We start from the raw sequence: 19,433 nt of genomic DNA on the forward strand, positions 1-19,433 counted from the left end.
AACTATCCGCAAAATTCATGAAGAAGGCAGAATGGCCATATTGGATGTTGAACCACAGGCACTGAAAGTTTTACGGACTGCTGAATTTGCACCTTACGTCGTTTTCATCGCTGCACCAGCATTTGCAAATGTTACGGATGTAAGTATAAACATAAATTCACAAAAAAATTAAACTGCTATTTTGGATATTTTTCGCAAATTGTAGCTCGCATAACGATTTAGCGAATGCATTTTATTATAATATAAAATTTCTTGACCTGGAGAAACATATATAATAAAAAATATATATAAATTTATATAAAAACATAAAGTTATATAAAAAATTGAATAAAATTTTCCATTCTCTCTCTCTCTCTCTCTTTCTCTCTCTCTCTCTCTCTCTCTCTCTCTCTCAATTATAACTCTACAATAATTAATTTGAAGTATATTAATTATGTACATTATAATTGATAATGTTAATTTATTAACAATATTTTATTGGTTTTTGTTTAATATACATATTTTTAAAATTTTGTTTGGGATTGCTAATCATTTATTTTTATGTAAACGAGATAATTTTAAATTGCAAACGTTATTTACTTTTCGCATTAAACAACGATGTATAATTAATCAAGAACGGCATGTCTAGAAAGGATATGCTAATTTATCTTTCCATGGTACACGTTTTCTAACTAAAACATAAACGTACTAGCCTTAAAACGTTTACCATGTAAACTGAGATTAATGTTTAACAGGGTCTACAATAATTCACATAATACAACGGCAAGTTACAAGCTAAAGAGCTTATCGAAGAGTACGTATATACAAATCACCGATATCAGCAAATATTCCCTTTAAGCTGAACGTATCTTGATTCTTGATGTGTGATGCGAGTAGGAATACTTGGCACGCCAATTAAGCAATTAAGCAAACCGTTCAGTGATCTTGACTATAATCATGAATTTGCCGAATTAATCAGGCAAACGATTACCGCTCCACTTGTTCTGAATGACTAATCGACTGATAGTAGTCCGTTAATACACTTGAGAGGAAATTAAAGGATTTTGATGATGATGATATTAAATATAATCCATATAAATACATATAAGTAAAGACTATTACATTCCCTATTCTACGTTGAATTAAATGCATAATCAAATTTACTTCATTTTCATAAAAAAAAATATGTGGAATTATTCAAATGTATAAGTTATTCAACGTGAAAATATACAGACACTCACTAAAAAAGAAACGTGAAAAGATGGATAAAATGTTTTCGTAGAAAATTACATCAAAATTATATTATATTACGCAAAATTATATTCTGAACATTTTCGAACTGAATCGATTTTCTATTAAGCATACAAGTACGATTTTTATATAAACGTCTCTTGTGCTTTCAGTTCGACGGTAGTTTAGAACGTTTGGCGAAAGAGTCGGACATGCTGAAGCAAGCATATGGGCACTTCTTCGATTTGACCATCGTGAACAACGATCTCGATGAGACGATCGCCCAATTGGAGGCTGCGATTGAACGCGTTCACACGACACCACAATGGGTACCCGTTTCTTGGGTCTACTGACAGCGGTCTTCGCCGATTCGTCACATCGTCACCACGGATTGCAATGGCTCATCGAGGATGAAACAGTGATCGCTGGTGCCGTGACGATTATCGTATCACGGTCGGTCCTCTCGGCGCAAGGATTTGACGTCAACAGTCATCGGCGTCCAACAGGAATACGCCGCAGACAATTACGTCGTACACGTAGGATATACTCAACGTACCAGCAAACATACTCGCCGTCGATCGGCTCGACGGTGAAAACGATCAAAGTGCGTGACTATACGATGGCCGTGTGTTCATTCTTTCCATCGCTGCGTAATTGTTATTATCAGTCGCGAGACACGAGAGGAGACCAGCGACGTATCGTAGTCATCCTGATCCATCGATGAGTATCGCTGTTGCGTCCGTTACCGAGGCGTCGGATCATCCGGAAATGGAACGCGTCATCATCAAAGCACGACGAAGATCAGTGACGGCAATAATGTCGTCACGTGCGTCTAGAAACGGACGCTTTTTCGCGGACCACCAACTCTTTCCTGATTTCATCTCCTTCTCCCTCTGTTCCGTCTTCCTCCTTTGAAGATTAAAAAATAAGACAAAGAGCAACACTGATCAGCTGGGACTTCTTTTGAAACGAGACTGCTGAACGAATGCGTGTCTTTCTCTTTTATTCCGCGCAGTTTGTCGCTTCTTTCGACACATTCCTGGCACGGTTTCGACGAATTCACATACGAATTTCTCGTGATTCCACGCTCAAGGCAATCACGTTTACGAACGCGAACTATGTGCAGTGATACGGCAATACGCGATAACAAGGATCAAAGAACGTCGCGCAGAATGTGGAAAACCAAAAACGAGAAACAATAGTCGTTCATACTTTCGCGCGGACATCAACCGAGCGGCTGCATCTTCGTACCCTTTATCTGCGGAAATCTATCGACTTTCCGTAAACTGTAATTGCCTCCAATCATATTTTATCGTAATTACTTAACGAAAAGAAGCTAGAGATCTCTCTCGTGCGGCACGGCAGTGCTCATGAATATAATGTATGTGTGTGTATATATACATACATATATATATGTACATAATTACATGTATATACGTATGTATGTATATGTATGTATGTATGCATGCCTGTGTGTTTGTGTGTGAAATGTATGTATGTGTATATATAGTGAAAGATGGTCCTGTCGCAATAATCGAAACTCGCGTTTCTCTGATCGTTTAGTCAAAAGAGAAAAAGAAGAACAATAGAAGAATAATAGGAACTGGTGTGCTGCCGGCCGTCCGTCATTTAACAGTAACTTTAAGCAGTAGAGAACTTCGCCGGTTTCATCTAGTACTTCTGCTAATATCTAACGAGTGTTCATCTCTCGTCGCGGCTATCTCCACTACCGCGACGAATCTACGCGTATACGCAAGCGCTTCTTTCGTCTTTTGTACCTTTCGCAATTGATTGTCATTTGTTTTTTTTTCCTTTGTCTCTCTTTCTCTTTCTATCGCCCGCCGAACTTCTCTCACCTTTCTACTTTTGACAATCGAGACCGCCGTCGGGGCGAAATGACTCGTTCGCTCACTCGCTCGTGCACTCGCCCATCCTATTGCCATTCGTCGTTGCTCACGGGACTCCTCGGTCGCAAAATCAAGTATTCACCGATGCACCTGACGATCTTATATTTCCTATATACACAAACATACGAAGCCGTACTGCAAATCCTGGACGAATGCATAGACGGCGGATACCGATCCGGCAGTGAGAATTATACAAGTGCTTATTCGGAAGCGCTTGTATAAGATTATTTAAGTTTGTACAAGACATATACATACACACATACTCATGCAGGCACGCAAGCACACGCACGCACGCAAGTACATGACATACATACACATATGGGCACACGTCAAAACTATAATGTCACTCGGTTCGTATTACTTACACCTTCGTACAAAAGCGTATAATCGAATGACAAAATGACAAAAACGCGGATCTACTTATAGGATATTTATAAAACGTAAATTTCAGATAAATAGATAGTTTACCAGCTATATGAAATAATGACACACATCTCTTCAGTAGAGAGGTACACACGTGCATCCACGCGTCCCCATACACCAACCCACATCGCCCACTTGTCTACACACGCACACAATATACATACATACGCACATTACGTACGCACGCAATCGCATGCGCGCGAGTGCAGGTTTACAATATACAGATTTAAAAATTAGGTAATTAATTTACAAAGGATTAAAAAAAATTAAATGTATGACTAATTAATATTAAAAAAATTACTAGGAGACTAATAGGTGATTTGCATATGTATATGCTCGTAGAACGAAGGAATGAATGCGTGTATACATGCGGGCGTGGTATGATAGTTTAAAGTTGACAACGTTGCGTTTATCACGGATCTGTTGGAGCTTTGACTTCATCAGTCTATTTCTCTCTCTCTCTCTCTCTCTCTCTCTCTCTCTCTCTCTCTCTCTCTCTCTCTCTCTCTCTTTCTCGGTCGTCGCAACGATCTCGAAACATATAGGCGAATTTATATAGGCTTGTGTCTCGCTCCCCCGATGCGTTCTTCCTATTCCGCGCGACCACGGCAGGATGACACGAATCGGTCGTGGCAGAAGCGCTCGATTATTATATTTTAGAAACGCATATAACGAAGGGGAGGGTCACGATATCGTCACGCAATGTCACGTTTGCGAAGACCGGTAACTATAACATCGGACAGAAACGATTTTTACAAAGCCAGATATGAATTTGCCGAGTAACGAAAATGCTCGCACAAGAAAAAAAGGTTGCCCGTCGGTGTGATAGCGTTCGTATGCGTAAAACATTGCGAAAACGCGAGAAGCATGAATCACAAGTGATTTTGTAATATTTCTTATAAGTTGTAGCTGCCATATCTAGTAATTAAGTACTAGGTGCGTTGAGTGATAATCTGACGACTGTTATGCTAATGATAACGATGATGATGACGATGATGATTAATGATGACAGTGATTATGATGACCGTACGTGCTGCGGCACATGTGTCTCAATTAATTTGGATGAATTGTGCTAAGATATTGAGAGAGACGACGGGTCTAAAGAAAAACAATAACATGTTCATTATAATTATGTAATTATAAATAAGAGGAAGAGACGAAGAATATTATAACACGTTGTTAATTGAATTAATAAAATTAGCCCAAAGTAACGAAGAGACGTTTGATTTGAGCGAAATTTATTGGCCTCTATGTTTTCGTTTCAACGGATGCCTTCTGGTGATGTGGCTTCTTTTAGCTGGTGCCATTGTCGGCATAAGCATATCTTCTGAATTCTCCGTCTTATTGCACTGCCTTTGGTCCATAGGGAACATGTACTCCAAGTCAATGTCATATCTACGTATTAAAAATTTTATTTTTAATCTCAAAAAATAATACGACAATATAATATTTGCTTTAATTCAAGTTTTCAATTATTTATTAATTTCTTATAAAACAAGCGTTTTTGGCATGCATAAAAATTTAATTCAAGAAATTATTGTTTCCCTTTCATACATCATTAATAAAGCATCTTAAAAATAAACGACTTTTAAAATTAACGATTTTAAAATTAACGAAATTGTATTCATATCTTATATTGAAGTATTTAAAAAATTATTTTTCGAAAGATGTGTATATGTTTAATAAGATTTAAAGAAACAATTTTACTGTAATCAGAATAGTATTAAGAGAAATATACCTAGGCAGTTTCTCTCGAAGATAAGAAATGACATTTGCCCCGAGGTTCGCTTTACGGCTCATGATGAAGCTAGATAAATATCTTGGGCTTTTACTCTTTTCAGCACAATGCATTAGTAACGCCCAGGATTTATAATCCGAATCTAATACGTATGTATTATACACTCCTTCGTCTGGAAAATATCGAACTCGCTATAAAATAATTCTATGAAAAATAAGTATTTATTTTTACCAAATTAAATTATTATAATTAATGATTCGTTCAGAAAATATATTTTTCAGAGAGCACATCTTGCAAGAAGTTTACATCTAGAGCTGGCTCCAGATGACTAACGACATGAGCAAATACAAATAAACAACTTGTTTCAAGGAAAATCGACGGTTTCGCGAATGTAAATTATTTATTGTCATTTGCTTGATCTGGATTCGCGGCTTAATATTATGATAAATTAATTTTTTTTTTAATGAATGAAAGAAAAAAATTGAATGAAAAGAATTAACTAATTAAAATTTTGAAATTAAATTAGAATAAATCATAAAAACAGAGCAAAATGAAATATGAAACTTTTTTTCATTATAATAGAAAAATTGAAAAAAATTAATTATTGCGAGATAAGTAACTCTGTGTTTACATGATAACTCAGCGTGCATCCAATGAGCAGGTAAGTCCGGCGAAGGGATTTTCCACGTGATGTTACCAACGAGCAGCTCGTTAATAGGATCGTCAGTAAAGCTGTAAGTGAAATTCATGGTAACTTCAGCGTTTTCAGGCGAAACCGAGAGCTCGGCTCTCATGCATCTGTACACGAGGGCTTCCTCTGAGCTTGCATAGTACTGTACTATGTACCACAATCCGAGAAACTGTAAGAAGCGCAAGATGTCTGTTACGTGCGAATGCATGTAGGCGTGAAGTCACGCGTGAAATAGGCACAACTATTTACCACGCCGTACCGATTTTATTCGCGCTAACGTATGCTAATAAATGTGTGCGGCCAACGGGTCAAGCGATTGTACTCGATAGTGAACGGTGTTAGAAATACGTTCAAAAATTTTCCAGATGTTTATCACTTCGTTTCCATTCAAAGACATGATTCATTGAAATTCTCTTATATTTCTTACAAATTTGTTTAACTTTTTTTTTACTTTTAACAGTGTGTTTGTTTATATTGTTTAATTGTATCATTTATATATAAACGTACTTGTATAAATTAAACTTTTACTATATTCAATATATTAAATTTTGACGTAACATTTATTGTGATTTGCTTTGATCTTTTTATAAGAAATTTATTTTTATAATAATGTTTAACTGTTGCTAAATATATAAAGAAATTCTATTAATAAGTTTCATATAAAATAATAATTCTCACTTATCACTACTAAAAAATAAAACTGAAGAACTACAAAAATATACGCTTTATCTTATCTGCAAAACCATACAACAAATTGCTGAGATTTATAACGGAAACGTGGGACACTTCAAAGTTTTGGGTTATCACAAGATATATGTATTGGGGTTTAGAGCCTATCTCTTATAAAGTCACACCCGGTTTAAAACGCAATATAATATTTTTAATATATATAGAATTTTTTTGTCTTTTTGAACTCATTAAAATTTTGATCTAAATTCATGTTGAATAAAAACAATAAAACAAGAATAGTTTGAAATTAAACTATCTATATTATGTTCATAAAGAAAGTCACAATCTTTATTTAAATTTAAGTTGCATCTTGCTTTAATTACTTCATAATTTTCCAAAATTGATATAAGAATTAAAACGCATTTGCAATACAATCCATTTCATTTACAGTATATATCACCATTTATGACAAAAGCAAACTAACGGAAATTGTCGCTTCTATATGAGCACGTCTGTAGTCTTCCTATAAATACGTATCAAATCTAAAAATAAATTCGCTGAACGCAACTCTGGAAAGAAAGTCTACGCAAGTACCGCTAAATTCTATAATTCCATAATATTCGCAAATAATATGTATTATAAAGCTTCAAAGTATTATTTTTGTAAAATAGTTTTTCCTCATTTTTTCTTTTTATCTTATTAAAATTTATTAAATAATTATGTACATACATTGTTAAATATTAAATATTATAATTTGCAACCGCATTTATATTATTTATTGTCAAGTTTCTTGCAATTTTATTATACATTAGAAAATTAGATCAATCGATTTTCTATAATTTTTAAAACAGAGTTGTCGAGCTGTACGGCTATTTAAACAAAAAACAAAGTGGTAGGTTTAATTGATACATGATATAATTTTCAAAAATGGATTTCCTATAGAAGTTAAACGTGAATTCATAAATTTAGCAAAAGTACTTTATATTCTGCAAAGTCATTTGTCAACTCTCTTATTTGCTTATTAAAACTCATAAATAAAAATGCAAAATATATCTCGTTCTTAATCATCAAAATGTTTGGCCAATTTTCTCTCTGTACTGTAGTTATTAAGTTTTTAATACATTTAATTCAAAACCCCTTTAAAAGTTAACAACTTAGTGTGTGTTAAATTTATTCGGTTTACTAATGGGAATATTAATATATAATATGTATAGTTATATGTTCGACAGCTTTTACTTTACTTTCATGTCAAATTATGTATTATTGTTAATTATACGGTAAACGATCGTTTCTATCGCTATTGCACATTGATCCTAATGATTAATTATGAATTATGTTCCATATAATTAATATTCAATTGACATATTCGGTAATAGTAAATGTTCATTATCCGTTTCCGAAATCACATCAGCGGCGTAATATGTCAGTACACTTCATATTATTTCGCATCAATATCGCACGTGAATGAAATGTATCAAACACTCATCTAATTTACATAAAATAATTAAATGAAGCGGCAAAAATATGCTTAAATCATCACTAATGGTGAAAATATTGATTTTGGTGACATTTCAAGCTTTACAATTAATACAAGAGTTAATTTTGAATTATAGAAGTAATTGTAATATTATAAAGACTTTTTAATAAAACTTAATTATAATGTAACTTATTTCTTTCGAAGACTTTTCCGAAAAAAATCTAATTCTTTATCAAATTATAAAAATTAAATATTCGCGATTTCAGAATGTAAAAATATTTTATATGTGACTATAAATATTTTATAGTTTATATTATAATTATTTTATAGCATTTAAGTATATATATATGGATATGTATGTATATGTATGTATTCTTTTAATGAAAAAGCGATCTACAAAATTTTATATAATTGGAACCACAGTTCCGGAAACAAGGAAGAGTTCAAATTTTTTGTTGATTTATCATTGTACGTACATGAGATAATCTTTATATTTATTATACATGAAATGTTTAAGTGTAAACAATTCTCATTTAAAATGTATAAATCGGAAAATTTATATCGTTTGATTTTCAATCGTTGTAAATTGCAAAAGATTCTATACCTCGGATATGTCAAAGTTGCGTATTCCCTTGACTTTTGGGCACTTGGTCTTATCCTCCCGTCTCTTCCAAACACTGTCGGCGTCGCCGATGAGAAATCCGATGATAAGCAGCGTTATTGTCAACCAGTAAAATCCCGAACGTCTTCTCGTTCCGGGATGCATCTTTACCGTGCATTCAGATTCCGCTCACAATAAACGGTATAAGCTGATCGGCTGGATCGCGCGCGACGTCTCTCCTTGACTGTCGGGACTTGCTCAGCGACTAGAGGCCACGTACATACCGAATGTACGAAGAACGGACGCGCGGCTCATGACTATTACACGGACGAAGAGGGGGTGGCCACTATCACGTTCCTCCCTTTGCATTCTTGCTGTTCCTTCGTTTTCAATCGGCAACTTGTTCCGCACGTACAATCCTCATAACTAGCGCCGGCTGGGATCCAGGACTCGTAGGCGTGATCGCCGTTTATAGCTAAAGAGACAAGCTATATTCCCGAGTCACTCGTTTTCTCTGAATTGTCCTGTTCTCTCTGGCTTTGTTCCTGACTGGGACCAGTGAAAGACTTCGTCTGCAAGATTTTTGCGATCCTTTCACGATTGTGAAGTTTACGATAGTTATTTCTCGTGAAAGAGTTGAATTATTATATTCGTACTAATGATAGATAATCGATATGATGATTTTACAAAAACACACACAAAATTAATACACAAAGTAAAATAATATAATGCATATATAAAGATAGGGATTGCAGAAATAGAGATAATTTTTTGGTTATCGATATGATCATAACAATTTTATTATTCAAATCAATCTGCAAGAAATAAATAAACATATAAATTTGATTTTAATTCATATTTTAAATATAATATAATGTGCGTTTCGATATACAAAAAATATTTCTATAATTCAAATGAATTAGCAAAGAAATACACACGTATTTATGTCAGTTTATATTAATTTTTTTATACATATAGTACATATTTTTATACATATATGTATATATATATTTAAATGAGATGTATACATTGCTTAATTCGTATAGTATGCATAGATATATTCATATAGTATGCGTAGGTATATCTTCATTAAACAATAACACACTTAGCACTGATTAATTTGAATACATTGGACGTGACAATACAACGCAATGTATTCATTATGTATATGAATATATAATGACATGTACAAATTAGGAATATATAATGACATGTACAAATTAAAGAAATAGCAATGTAATCGGTGCACTTTACCATTAACTTATTGTTTTTTTGTTGGATTAAAAATATGTGAATTGATTAGCTGGTTTTAGCAAAATATTTTTTCTGATTAAAATGTTGTCAAAGTAAACGGTTTTGCAAAAAACTGGATACATATTTTTGAGAGGTGATTTTACTTATAGTAATTACTTTAAAATGCTGAAAATAAATTTTTAAGGATGAAATATCATTGAAAGTATTATGTTTGTAAATGATAAAGCCAAAAATAACAATAATTTATATATTTATTTATGCATTTGTAGAAATTTTTTATCTCGTTCAAATACACGGTGTACGTGATACATACGTATTGATTATTATTCACTATGCACAATTGAAAATCGATTCAGTAATAGTACAATATCTCTTTAAACTAATATTAATATGCGTCAATCTATTCGAAGTAAACGTGTTTAACATACGAAAAATTTTATTCGTGTATATATGAAGAATTCTGATTATATTCGATTATTTCTGATTATTCGGTTAATTTTACATTTTAATTATATGAAATTTATATAGAAATTTAAGCTATACAAAATGGATTATATGCATTACACCTTTTTTTTTTATAATAATTAATATATTTATTTTTTAATAGTAATTAATTAATAATAATTAGATGATTTTTAAAATTTTTATAATCTTTAATAAAATAAAGATAAATATATTTATTTTATATTCTACATCAACACTTTTACATTTAATTGCATTGTTTCAATTTACTAAAAAAAAAGGAATGTATACTTGTTGTAATAGCTTGAGATAAAAAAATAAAGAAAAATTAAAAAATTGTCTTATTATATTAAAGCTTACATATTACTGTAACTGAAAATTAAGTTGTCCTCTTTAGGCAGCTTTAGAAACTTTTTGTTTCCGTTTCTCCAACAAAAGAGAATAACGTTAGATTTACGATTACAGATTTGATTATTCGGGTCATCTAATTGTAAGTTTAAAAGTTTAGTTGCTTCCCTGTAAGTAAACCACAAAATTAAGTTTATCGCTGGATAAGAGTTGTTTGAGCAAAATAACTTTATCGACACTTTGACCGCAAATTGTTGGACTGCGTAATCTGTTTATTAAATGATTACATATAACTTTTACGATATCTATCAAGAGTAGCCTTTTACGTCAAGTATATTTTTCGTAAAGTAAGTAATGTACATTTCTTTCATAAATAAGATGCTATGTATTTTATAGGAAATATGTCTTTGGAATCCTTTACACTTTACAGAAAAAGGAACGCAAATGTACATAAAAATATATTTTTAATTATATTTGCGCGGGTGTATATAGTATACATATATATGAAACAGTTCTAGAAGCGCAATGAATGTACGCCAAATCTGCTACACTACATTGATAAACTTATTATCAATTCGTCAGTTTATTATTTTATCACATATCCTTTTCCTCTATGACAATCACACTTACGAAAATATTTCGGAACGCAAAAACTAATGTTATGATAAAAATTGAAGGCGTCGGATATTTAATATAACAAAAATATTGGGTGTTAGGTTAATACTTTTAGCTGGAATTAGTTGAAAGAGAATAAAATCAAAGAGAAATAAGGAATGTTAGATTAAAAAAAGACTAAGAGATTATCTTAAAAAATATATCTTAGCAAAATGTACTTGCAATAGTTATATGAATATTAATACAAATTATAATGTTCAAAGTTTATATAACGCAACAATGTTTTATTAAGTTTGTTATTTTGCTATCAATATAATATTATACAATCATTTTTTATAAATCTTTCCAAAACTGCAAGACATGAAATAAGTAAATGTACATAAAACCATCTAAATACACACATCAAAACATAAACAAGAAAAATTATCGTCGGCCATTTTATTTTAGACAAAATAGTATTGAATATTGTATTCTCGCAATGGGAAAACAGGAAAAGAAAATGTAAAAATTTAAGCAAATTAATACAGTATATGAAAAAATTTTTTATTCAATTTTCGTCTTGCAGAAAAATAGATTGATATTTGTTCCATATAAAAAAATTTATTACTGCTAATTAAGTACACTGTACTCTGAATTCAGTTGCCATAATCGACCTCATCTATGCCTTCGGAATCATTGTCATCATATGTTGTACATCATTTCCAAGGAGGCTTGTTTCTCTGATCTATTTTTGTAAGCATTTTTTGCGGAAGTGGTATATGTTCACTAATATCGTGTACAGTCTAGCAGAGAAAATGATATTATTCGTATATATACATATATGTGTGTCTTAATTATCAAATTTTAAACAAACCTCGGGACTTTGTTGCCACGTGACGCTATCCTCACTCATACTCAATTCCTTTTTTAAGTAATGTTTCCGCGGTATCTCTCTGCATCCTAATGGCGGACTCGAAATACTACTTCTGAGTTTTGGATCTTTGTCTTCTTTTGCTAACTGCATTTCTGCAATCTATAAAAAATTTGTTTACGTTTGATCGTGAATATTTTTTTAAGATTATCATCTGAATATTAATCACCATTTTCACATATTTTCGAAAATCATCCTTCGATTCATTTCTATTGGTTAATGGCGCATTTTCGACAGAATTCATTGTTACCACGCTTTCGTTATGATCTTCAACAGGTTGTGTATTAATTAAATTACGTGCTTCTAACGATTGAGCGGTATGTTTTATTAATTCCTGAGAAAGTTTAGTGTAACAATTTGGCATTGATTCTGATTTTTTAGGACCTTTAGAATCAAAACATTTATCACCGTGAATTTTTTGAATCGGAGAAATATTATCCATGTTACTTCCTGTAATAATTTTTTAAATTTATGTACAAAAGTTATCATGATGATATTAACAATTAATTGTATGTGAATTCAAATATCTCATCAATCGACATATTCAGTGACTAACCTGATATAATGTGTAGAGCCTGTTGCCATTGCTTTTGCATAACGGAATGCAATTGTTCCGCAAGTTGAGATTTTGATGCACGCTGAGAATTCAAATGTTTTTCTAATAGAGATGATCTCTGTAAAGCTTGAGCTAATTGCAGTTCGCATAATCGTTTTTCCTCTTTATGTTTTTCCTCTAGTAAGTTTATTTCTAAACGATGTCTAAAAAAATTCAATATATATATATATATAACTTAGAAGATTAAATTGTACATATTTTATTGCGCTGCTATATAAAAATGTATAAGAAACGAACTTATCAATAACATCCTTTATCTTCCTAGCAGCGCATTCAGCTATAACTTGCTGTCTTGTTTTTAATTCCTCTAAAAATTCTGATTCAGCATTATCAAGTTGCATTTGAAATTCTTGCAATTTTGCTTTTACCACCTCATCAACCTGTTTCTGATAAACCTCTTGTAATTCTGCTCTGATTTTTTCCTTTTGTTCTGCAACAGACTTGGTTTCATCTTTAGCTAATTTCTGAAACAATAAGCACAAATAAGTACATGGTAAGTAAATGGTTAATAAAAATATAAAATTTAATAACTGTAATAATAATTCTACATATATATTACTTCTGCTTTCTTAGCGTCGTCAATGGATATGAGTAACAATGAATTTTTCTGATCTAAAATAGAATTTCTATTTATCTCTTCTTTAAGCTTAAGTTGCAAACTCTCTTTTTCTTGTCTGAGTACTGTCAATTCAGCTTCACAAGTATCTAATGCTTTATGAATAACTCCCATCTCATTTCGCACTTCTCCTCCCCTCAAACGTTCTTTATTCAATTCCGATTGAACAGTTCTTAATATTTCTTCGTTTTGTTGGTTCTTCTCTAACAACTTGTTAAATTCTATCTTCATTTGCTCATATCTATTTTCTGCTTCTTGAACCAATGATTTGTAACTTTCTAATTCGTCTGCATGAGTTTTTAACACATCAACTTTTTCTTTGATCATAATGTCACTCTTCTCTTTATATCCAGCTGCTAAATCTAAAGCTTTCGATAACTCTCCTTCCAGCCGTTTAACTTGTGTTTGAAGTTCTAACATCTCAGACTGATGCTTTTCTGTGATATTTTGCAAATTAGTCTGTGAATTTTTATGCCCAACTTTTAATATTTCGACTTGTTGCTTTAATTTAGACCAGGATGTATGAAATTGAGATATCAGGACATTTTTTTCATTGTCTACTCTAACTGCTACTGCCACTTTCTCCTGTTGTTCCAACAAACGCTTCTGAAGTTCTTGAATCAGATGCTCGCAATGCTAAAAGTAAATAAAAATAAAAAAGAATATTATTCTTATGCCATATACTTTACAGTGTAAGTTTACAATACCTCTCTGCGGAATTTCTCTTCTTCTATCTTGATCCTAAGCGTTTCTTCTTGTGATCTAGTTGGATTAGAATCCCAAAAATCCGAAAGTGATAAAAGTCGTTGGCATTTTCTGTAATAATTTTGTAATAATTCATTAATAAGATTATAATTTGCATTAAAATTCTCCTTTGAATAGTAACATTTTATTCTATATACATATTTAACAAATTAATAATTATATACATAAAAAATTTTATAAGATACCTTAAATAAAGATCCGTATTTGTTCCGACGTGTACAGTATTTTTACCAAAACTAGATTTTTCTTTATCGTGTAAATTTTCATTACCTTGTGATATTTTACAAAAATCTAATGGTTCTGTATTACATTGTACAGTTTTCGATGGCATTATACCAGAAAGCCTAACTGAATCATTAATATGTGACATAGTATTTGTAACAGAAGATTTTGATGGGGTATATATACTGCTTGTATTTATTTCATCTATCATTTGAACATTTGATTCTGACACTAATTCCTTTGGTTTAGCATTGTCAATCGTAGCTGATACATTAAATGAATGATCTATACTTTTTGTATTTTGAATCATATATCCATTTGGTTTTATAACAGGCTGAACGTTTCGTTCCCATGTTTTAAATTCAGAAATCATTTTATCAGTCTCATTTACATGGAATGAATCATTGTACGATAATGATATATCAGGGAATGTACTGCTTGTTTTCTTTTGAGAAAAGATTGGCGAAGTATCAGTGAGTTGAGTATCTTTGTTCTCCCATTGAAAATCTAATTTACGATGCACATCAAATTTATGATGTGCTTCTTTTTTTTGACTACTTGCATTATTAATAGTTTCAGTTGATAACGTTGGATGAAGTAATTCACTGCGATATTGATATCCACTAGTGTTATTTATTCTTTTCGATAATTCTAATTCAGTAGCTTCCATTTCTTGGAGTAACTCGTCAACCTCTGACAGTTCCATCTCTTGTACCACTTTAGAACGGGGATGTAGCAGCTGACCTGATGTATTGTGACCTGTAGACGAGTTTGACACAGGTACTGTTGAATGCAAGGAATTATAGGGTTTGCAATACAAGTTACTCGTACAATCATTCTGTCGAAGAGACAAATAGGAGTCCTTTGTCGTAGACATAATAGTGGCATGCGAGAGCCCAGTACCACAGGAAACAGGAGGTACCACAGAGGAATCAGAGTACGAAGTTAAAACATCATGCTTAACCCGAGTGAGAGTGTTAGTATTAGTTGAATTAGAAGTAACAGTTGTCAAAGGATGACACCCAGATGACTTCGCGTCTTTCTTCAGGAAGTTAATACAGCTCTGCGACGAATATCCATTAGGAGTGGAAGGAACGGATAGAGATTTACGCAGCTTCACGGGGGAATTTTGCAAGCTGGATCCTTGACTTACGGAGAACCTAGTTCTAGGTAAGGTCTGCCGTTGATAAGGATAAGACGCACTGCCGTGGATTAACTGAGAGTCGTTAAGCAAACTGTTCGGCGCAGAAATGTCCAGGCTATTATCTCTGGACTCGATCGCGGAAATTCGAAACTCCAATGATTGCATATGTCCCACCAGCTCCGAGATAACACCGGTCTTCCCGCAATCCGTTCTGTCGTGATTGCTCGAGCTGGTGTCAGAGTCGGAAGACGGTACGTGGAATATGTCAGGCGGGATCAGGAGCAAAACATCCGTGTCATCGGACTCGCTCATTATCCATCTAAACAGTCGTCTGTCACCGGTAGCAAATTATTAAGCAACTACCACAGATCAGCCGATATTTGCAAAGCGCCCGCAAAGCGTCCCGGCATTAATGTTTATGTATGTACAGTGGAGAAACAGGCCAGCGTCGCGTACCGGTTAGGTTAGGTTTAATTTCTTGCAGCGTGTATTTACGAAAGGCTTGTTATACGAAGCATATATTATGTGTTCGATTAGCGCTCATAAATGGCGATTAATCATTTTCAATTCGCCGTGGACAAGCCGCATCACAAAGATATACACAGCTTCGAAAATTTGTAAACAAACTTGAATGACACTCACGCGCCATAAAAGACAACATAACCCCTTACTAGTTCAACGAACTCCATACAAGCAGAGAGAAATCTGAGAGGAGCCAGCCCGACGTTTTACGTAGCCTGTCAAAATCGTCCATACAGTATCCACTAGCATCAGTACATCCATTTTTTATTTGGAAACTACGTATATAATTACGTATTGGCGATAAAATCATGGTGTCGAAAATAAATGTGATGCGAGTCCTGCTAAATCACAGTACTATAAATCACGCGCTAAATTACTTTAAAAAGTATAATATAATTCTAATTTGTAAATTATGAACAAAATACAACATTTTTAAAAATATGTCTAGTCCGTAATCAGGACGTATTTTCATATGCTTTTATGTTTAAAATTTTACATTGCAACGCAAACTATGTACTAAATACGCATCATAAAAGCGCATACTGAATGCGGTCTCCATCTTAACAACAGAACGCATGACTCGAAATTCCAAGGAAAAGTGAGACTCTCTTTTCACGCGTAGCGTTTATATACTATAATCCGATAGCTAGCGCGATCCAATCAGCGCCCGCAGCGAGATCCAACGCGCTCATTGGCTGGCATACGAGTGGTGGGGTTCGCAGTCTGACGGCTATAAATACCGTAATTCCCCATCCCATACTATTGCGATTCGAGCAGGGGATGGGGTACGTCCTGTCATTCCAACGTTGAAACCGTTCGCAACCTTTTCCTCGAATCAATTATAATTTTTTCTCCATATTCCAATCCCTACACAGAAGGTAGTCAAAAGGAGGAGGAAGTGGACAAAAGGATCGTCCATCGTTAGATTTATTTACTAAGGTAATCGATAATATTATAATTTTACTTTTTACAACAGTTTAAATATCGCGTACTGTAGACTCTCATATAGTAACTAATACACTGATTATTCGGACGAAAGTATCTTTCTCAATCCTACTCATCGAAATTCGGTCGAGATTCGGTCGAAAATAAAGACGCGTAGTCGTGTCGCATCTCGCGTCACTTTTTACGCGTGAAGTTGGCTGCACGCGGAAAACGACGCCGCTCTCTTATTTTGACTGTATTCACATTTCATTCGTGACATACGGCAGATAGGGAATGACACGGTGGAATGGACTGACTCAAATGTGTGGCAAACGCGATCAAATACGGTAATTAAAACCTATATAAAACCTGAATGTGTAACTTAAATGTATATTATCGATATTAATTATCGGGTGATTATATAGATTCAGTATTTGTATACTAATAATTCGAACGCGTATTTCATAAAACTTATTCGCCGAAAATATATTGCTTGAATAATTGACAATGAGATTTTCTAATATCAAACTACACTACGGAAATAATCATAAAAGGAGAGCGTATATCTATTATAATACACGCGCTCATCTTTTATGATTATTATTTCCGTATTGTAGATTGATATTAGATATATCTGATGCTCGAAATACGGAAAATTCATAAAGACGCGACGCCAAGAGTGAGAAGTTTAGCGTCACTACGCCGCGTCGTTCGCGTCGCTTTTGGCACGCGAAGTTAACGGCGCAAAAACAAAATCCTTTCGCCATTTCAATTACAACTACGCTTCATTTACACATCTAAATCTGTAAACGAAACGTAGATGTAATCAAGAGACGATTGGCATCGTGATATGATAATTGAAACTTATATTAAATCTGTATTTATCGTTTATTGCAATAGTTAGTTCATAAATTCAATATTTACAAAGAGAAGGATGCGCATTGCCACCGTGTCGCGACGGCGCGCCGCCGCGTTGCTTTTAACGTGCGAAATTGATTGCGCGACAAACGAAATCACTTCGACATATTAAGTGCATTATTTATTTGCAGAATGCGGCGGATACGAGATGGGTCGACTCCAAAATGAGTGTTGTTGCGACTTATTGAATTGGTAAGTAAAATTTATATTAATTTTATATATCTAGTTCTTAAAATATCTAATAATTGTTAATGTAGATTCGACACTAGTATGCGGATAATTCATTCGAGCACGTATTTCACAATACTCGTGCAGCCGAATAGCATGTCGCGTAAGGTCTGTCCAAAAATCTTTTGTCATCTTAGATGCATTTCAATGTCCAAATATTTATAAAGTATCGCGAGTATCGAATGTAACAAATTTCCTGCATTTTTATTTTTCTGCTGTCGCAACCGAACGAACTATATAACGTCTAATTAATATCGACTATACGAAATATGACATATAATATTTAGTTTTAACAAACTATTTATTTTAACTGATAGGTGCTGTCACAAAGTAAACAATGGGAAGAGAACAGAGATGAAAAACAGACTTGGCAATTTTGTGAGGAGGAGAAGGAGGAGGAGGAGATTCAAGAAAAGCAATGAAACAACTTTGTGGTAAGCAATTTTAGCTTATTTTATTACATTAAAAATGATAATACAAAAAATTAATCTAAACCATTACAGAAATTTATTCTCGTGAAGACCACTTTGAGAAAATGTATAATTATTTTAATGAATATATAATTGAAAAATTATTAAAAAATTCCTTGTGTATTAGTTTTTTAATTATTGATTATTTTAAACACTATTTTAATTTGTATCTTGTATTTGTATGTTACAGAATCATATAACCACATAGCTGATAACTCCACTGCTGCGCATCAGTCGGTCTTCCTTCTTCTTTTATTGGTACGCGCAGTTACCTCAGCTGACCGTAATCAGGCCATTAGCCAGTTAGTGAAGGTGTAAATATAATGGAGACTTTCCACGGCTCTGTTTTGAGAGATCGGGACATCGATTGATGAGTGCCAAAGATTTTATCAGGTAACGAATTTGTGAAAAATGTATAGATTTATCATTATATTAGAAATGAATATAACGCTTTATAGATCCATTACTTTAAAATGGATTAGCTACAAATGATTATGATACATATTTAATCTTGGATTTATCTATCATTATTTGTCAACTTGATCACCGTCTTGGTGCACTATTGTGCTTGAGGCTATTATGTTTATATCCAGAAAAAAAAGTTTCATATATAATTGTATAAAATTATATATAATTATATTAAAAATTGACATATTTTCTATACAATTATATAGAATGAGATTATAATATATATTTTTATAATA

At 33.0% G+C, this 19,433-nt stretch overlaps 3 protein-coding genes across 7 annotated transcripts in view; 1 reads left to right on the forward strand and 2 right to left on the reverse strand.

The window, feature by feature from the left end:
* Positions 1 to 2,129, forward strand: part of LOC108753552 (peripheral plasma membrane protein CASK) — a 110,851-nt gene extending 108,722 nt beyond the window's left edge. The window contains exons 10-11 of the mRNA XM_018495216.1: positions 4 to 139; positions 1,383 to 2,129. Coding sequence (XP_018350718.1) covers positions 4 to 139; positions 1,383 to 1,562 — 316 coding nt within the window. The 3' untranslated portion in view covers positions 1,563 to 2,129. The remainder of the gene's footprint in view (positions 1 to 3; positions 140 to 1,382) is intronic.
* A 1,876-nt stretch (positions 2,130 to 4,005) lies between these two features.
* Positions 4,006 to 9,006, reverse strand: LOC108753550 (apolipoprotein D). Its single transcript, XM_018495214.1, has 4 exons — positions 8,719 to 9,006; positions 5,909 to 6,137; positions 5,278 to 5,449; positions 4,006 to 4,934 (listed from the first exon to the last, which is right to left on the reverse strand). The coding sequence occupies exons 1-4, from the start codon at positions 8,878 to 8,880 to the stop codon at positions 4,778 to 4,780; spliced, it is 720 nt and encodes a 239-aa protein (XP_018350716.1). The 5' UTR covers positions 8,881 to 9,006; the 3' UTR covers positions 4,006 to 4,777.
* A 2,950-nt stretch (positions 9,007 to 11,956) lies between these two features.
* On the reverse strand, positions 11,957 to 16,418 carry LOC108753427 (ELKS/Rab6-interacting/CAST family member 1). 5 transcript variants are annotated; one of them, XM_018494973.1, is made up of 9 exons: positions 16,310 to 16,418; positions 14,487 to 15,267; positions 14,244 to 14,352; positions 13,480 to 14,172; positions 13,158 to 13,384; positions 12,861 to 13,063; positions 12,474 to 12,754; positions 12,248 to 12,406; positions 11,957 to 12,176 (listed from the first exon to the last, which is right to left on the reverse strand). In XM_018494973.1, the coding sequence occupies exons 1-9, from the start codon at positions 16,326 to 16,328 to the stop codon at positions 12,090 to 12,092; spliced, it is 2,559 nt and encodes an 852-aa protein (XP_018350475.1). In that variant the 5' UTR covers positions 16,329 to 16,418; the 3' UTR covers positions 11,957 to 12,089. The 5 variants fall into 5 exon arrangements, with proteins under 5 accessions (XP_018350475.1, XP_018350474.1, XP_018350476.1 ...); XM_018494972.1 differs by having other exon boundaries at positions 14,487 to 15,282; XM_018494974.1 differs by having other exon boundaries at positions 14,487 to 15,282; positions 16,124 to 16,418.
* Positions 16,419 to 19,433: the final 3,015 nt, after the last annotated feature.

Source organism: Trachymyrmex septentrionalis, unplaced genomic scaffold (genome assembly GCF_001594115.1).
Source record: "Trachymyrmex septentrionalis isolate Tsep2-gDNA-1 unplaced genomic scaffold, Tsep1.0 scaffold7, whole genome shotgun sequence".
NCBI lineage: Eukaryota > Metazoa > Arthropoda > Insecta > Hymenoptera > Formicidae > Trachymyrmex > Trachymyrmex septentrionalis.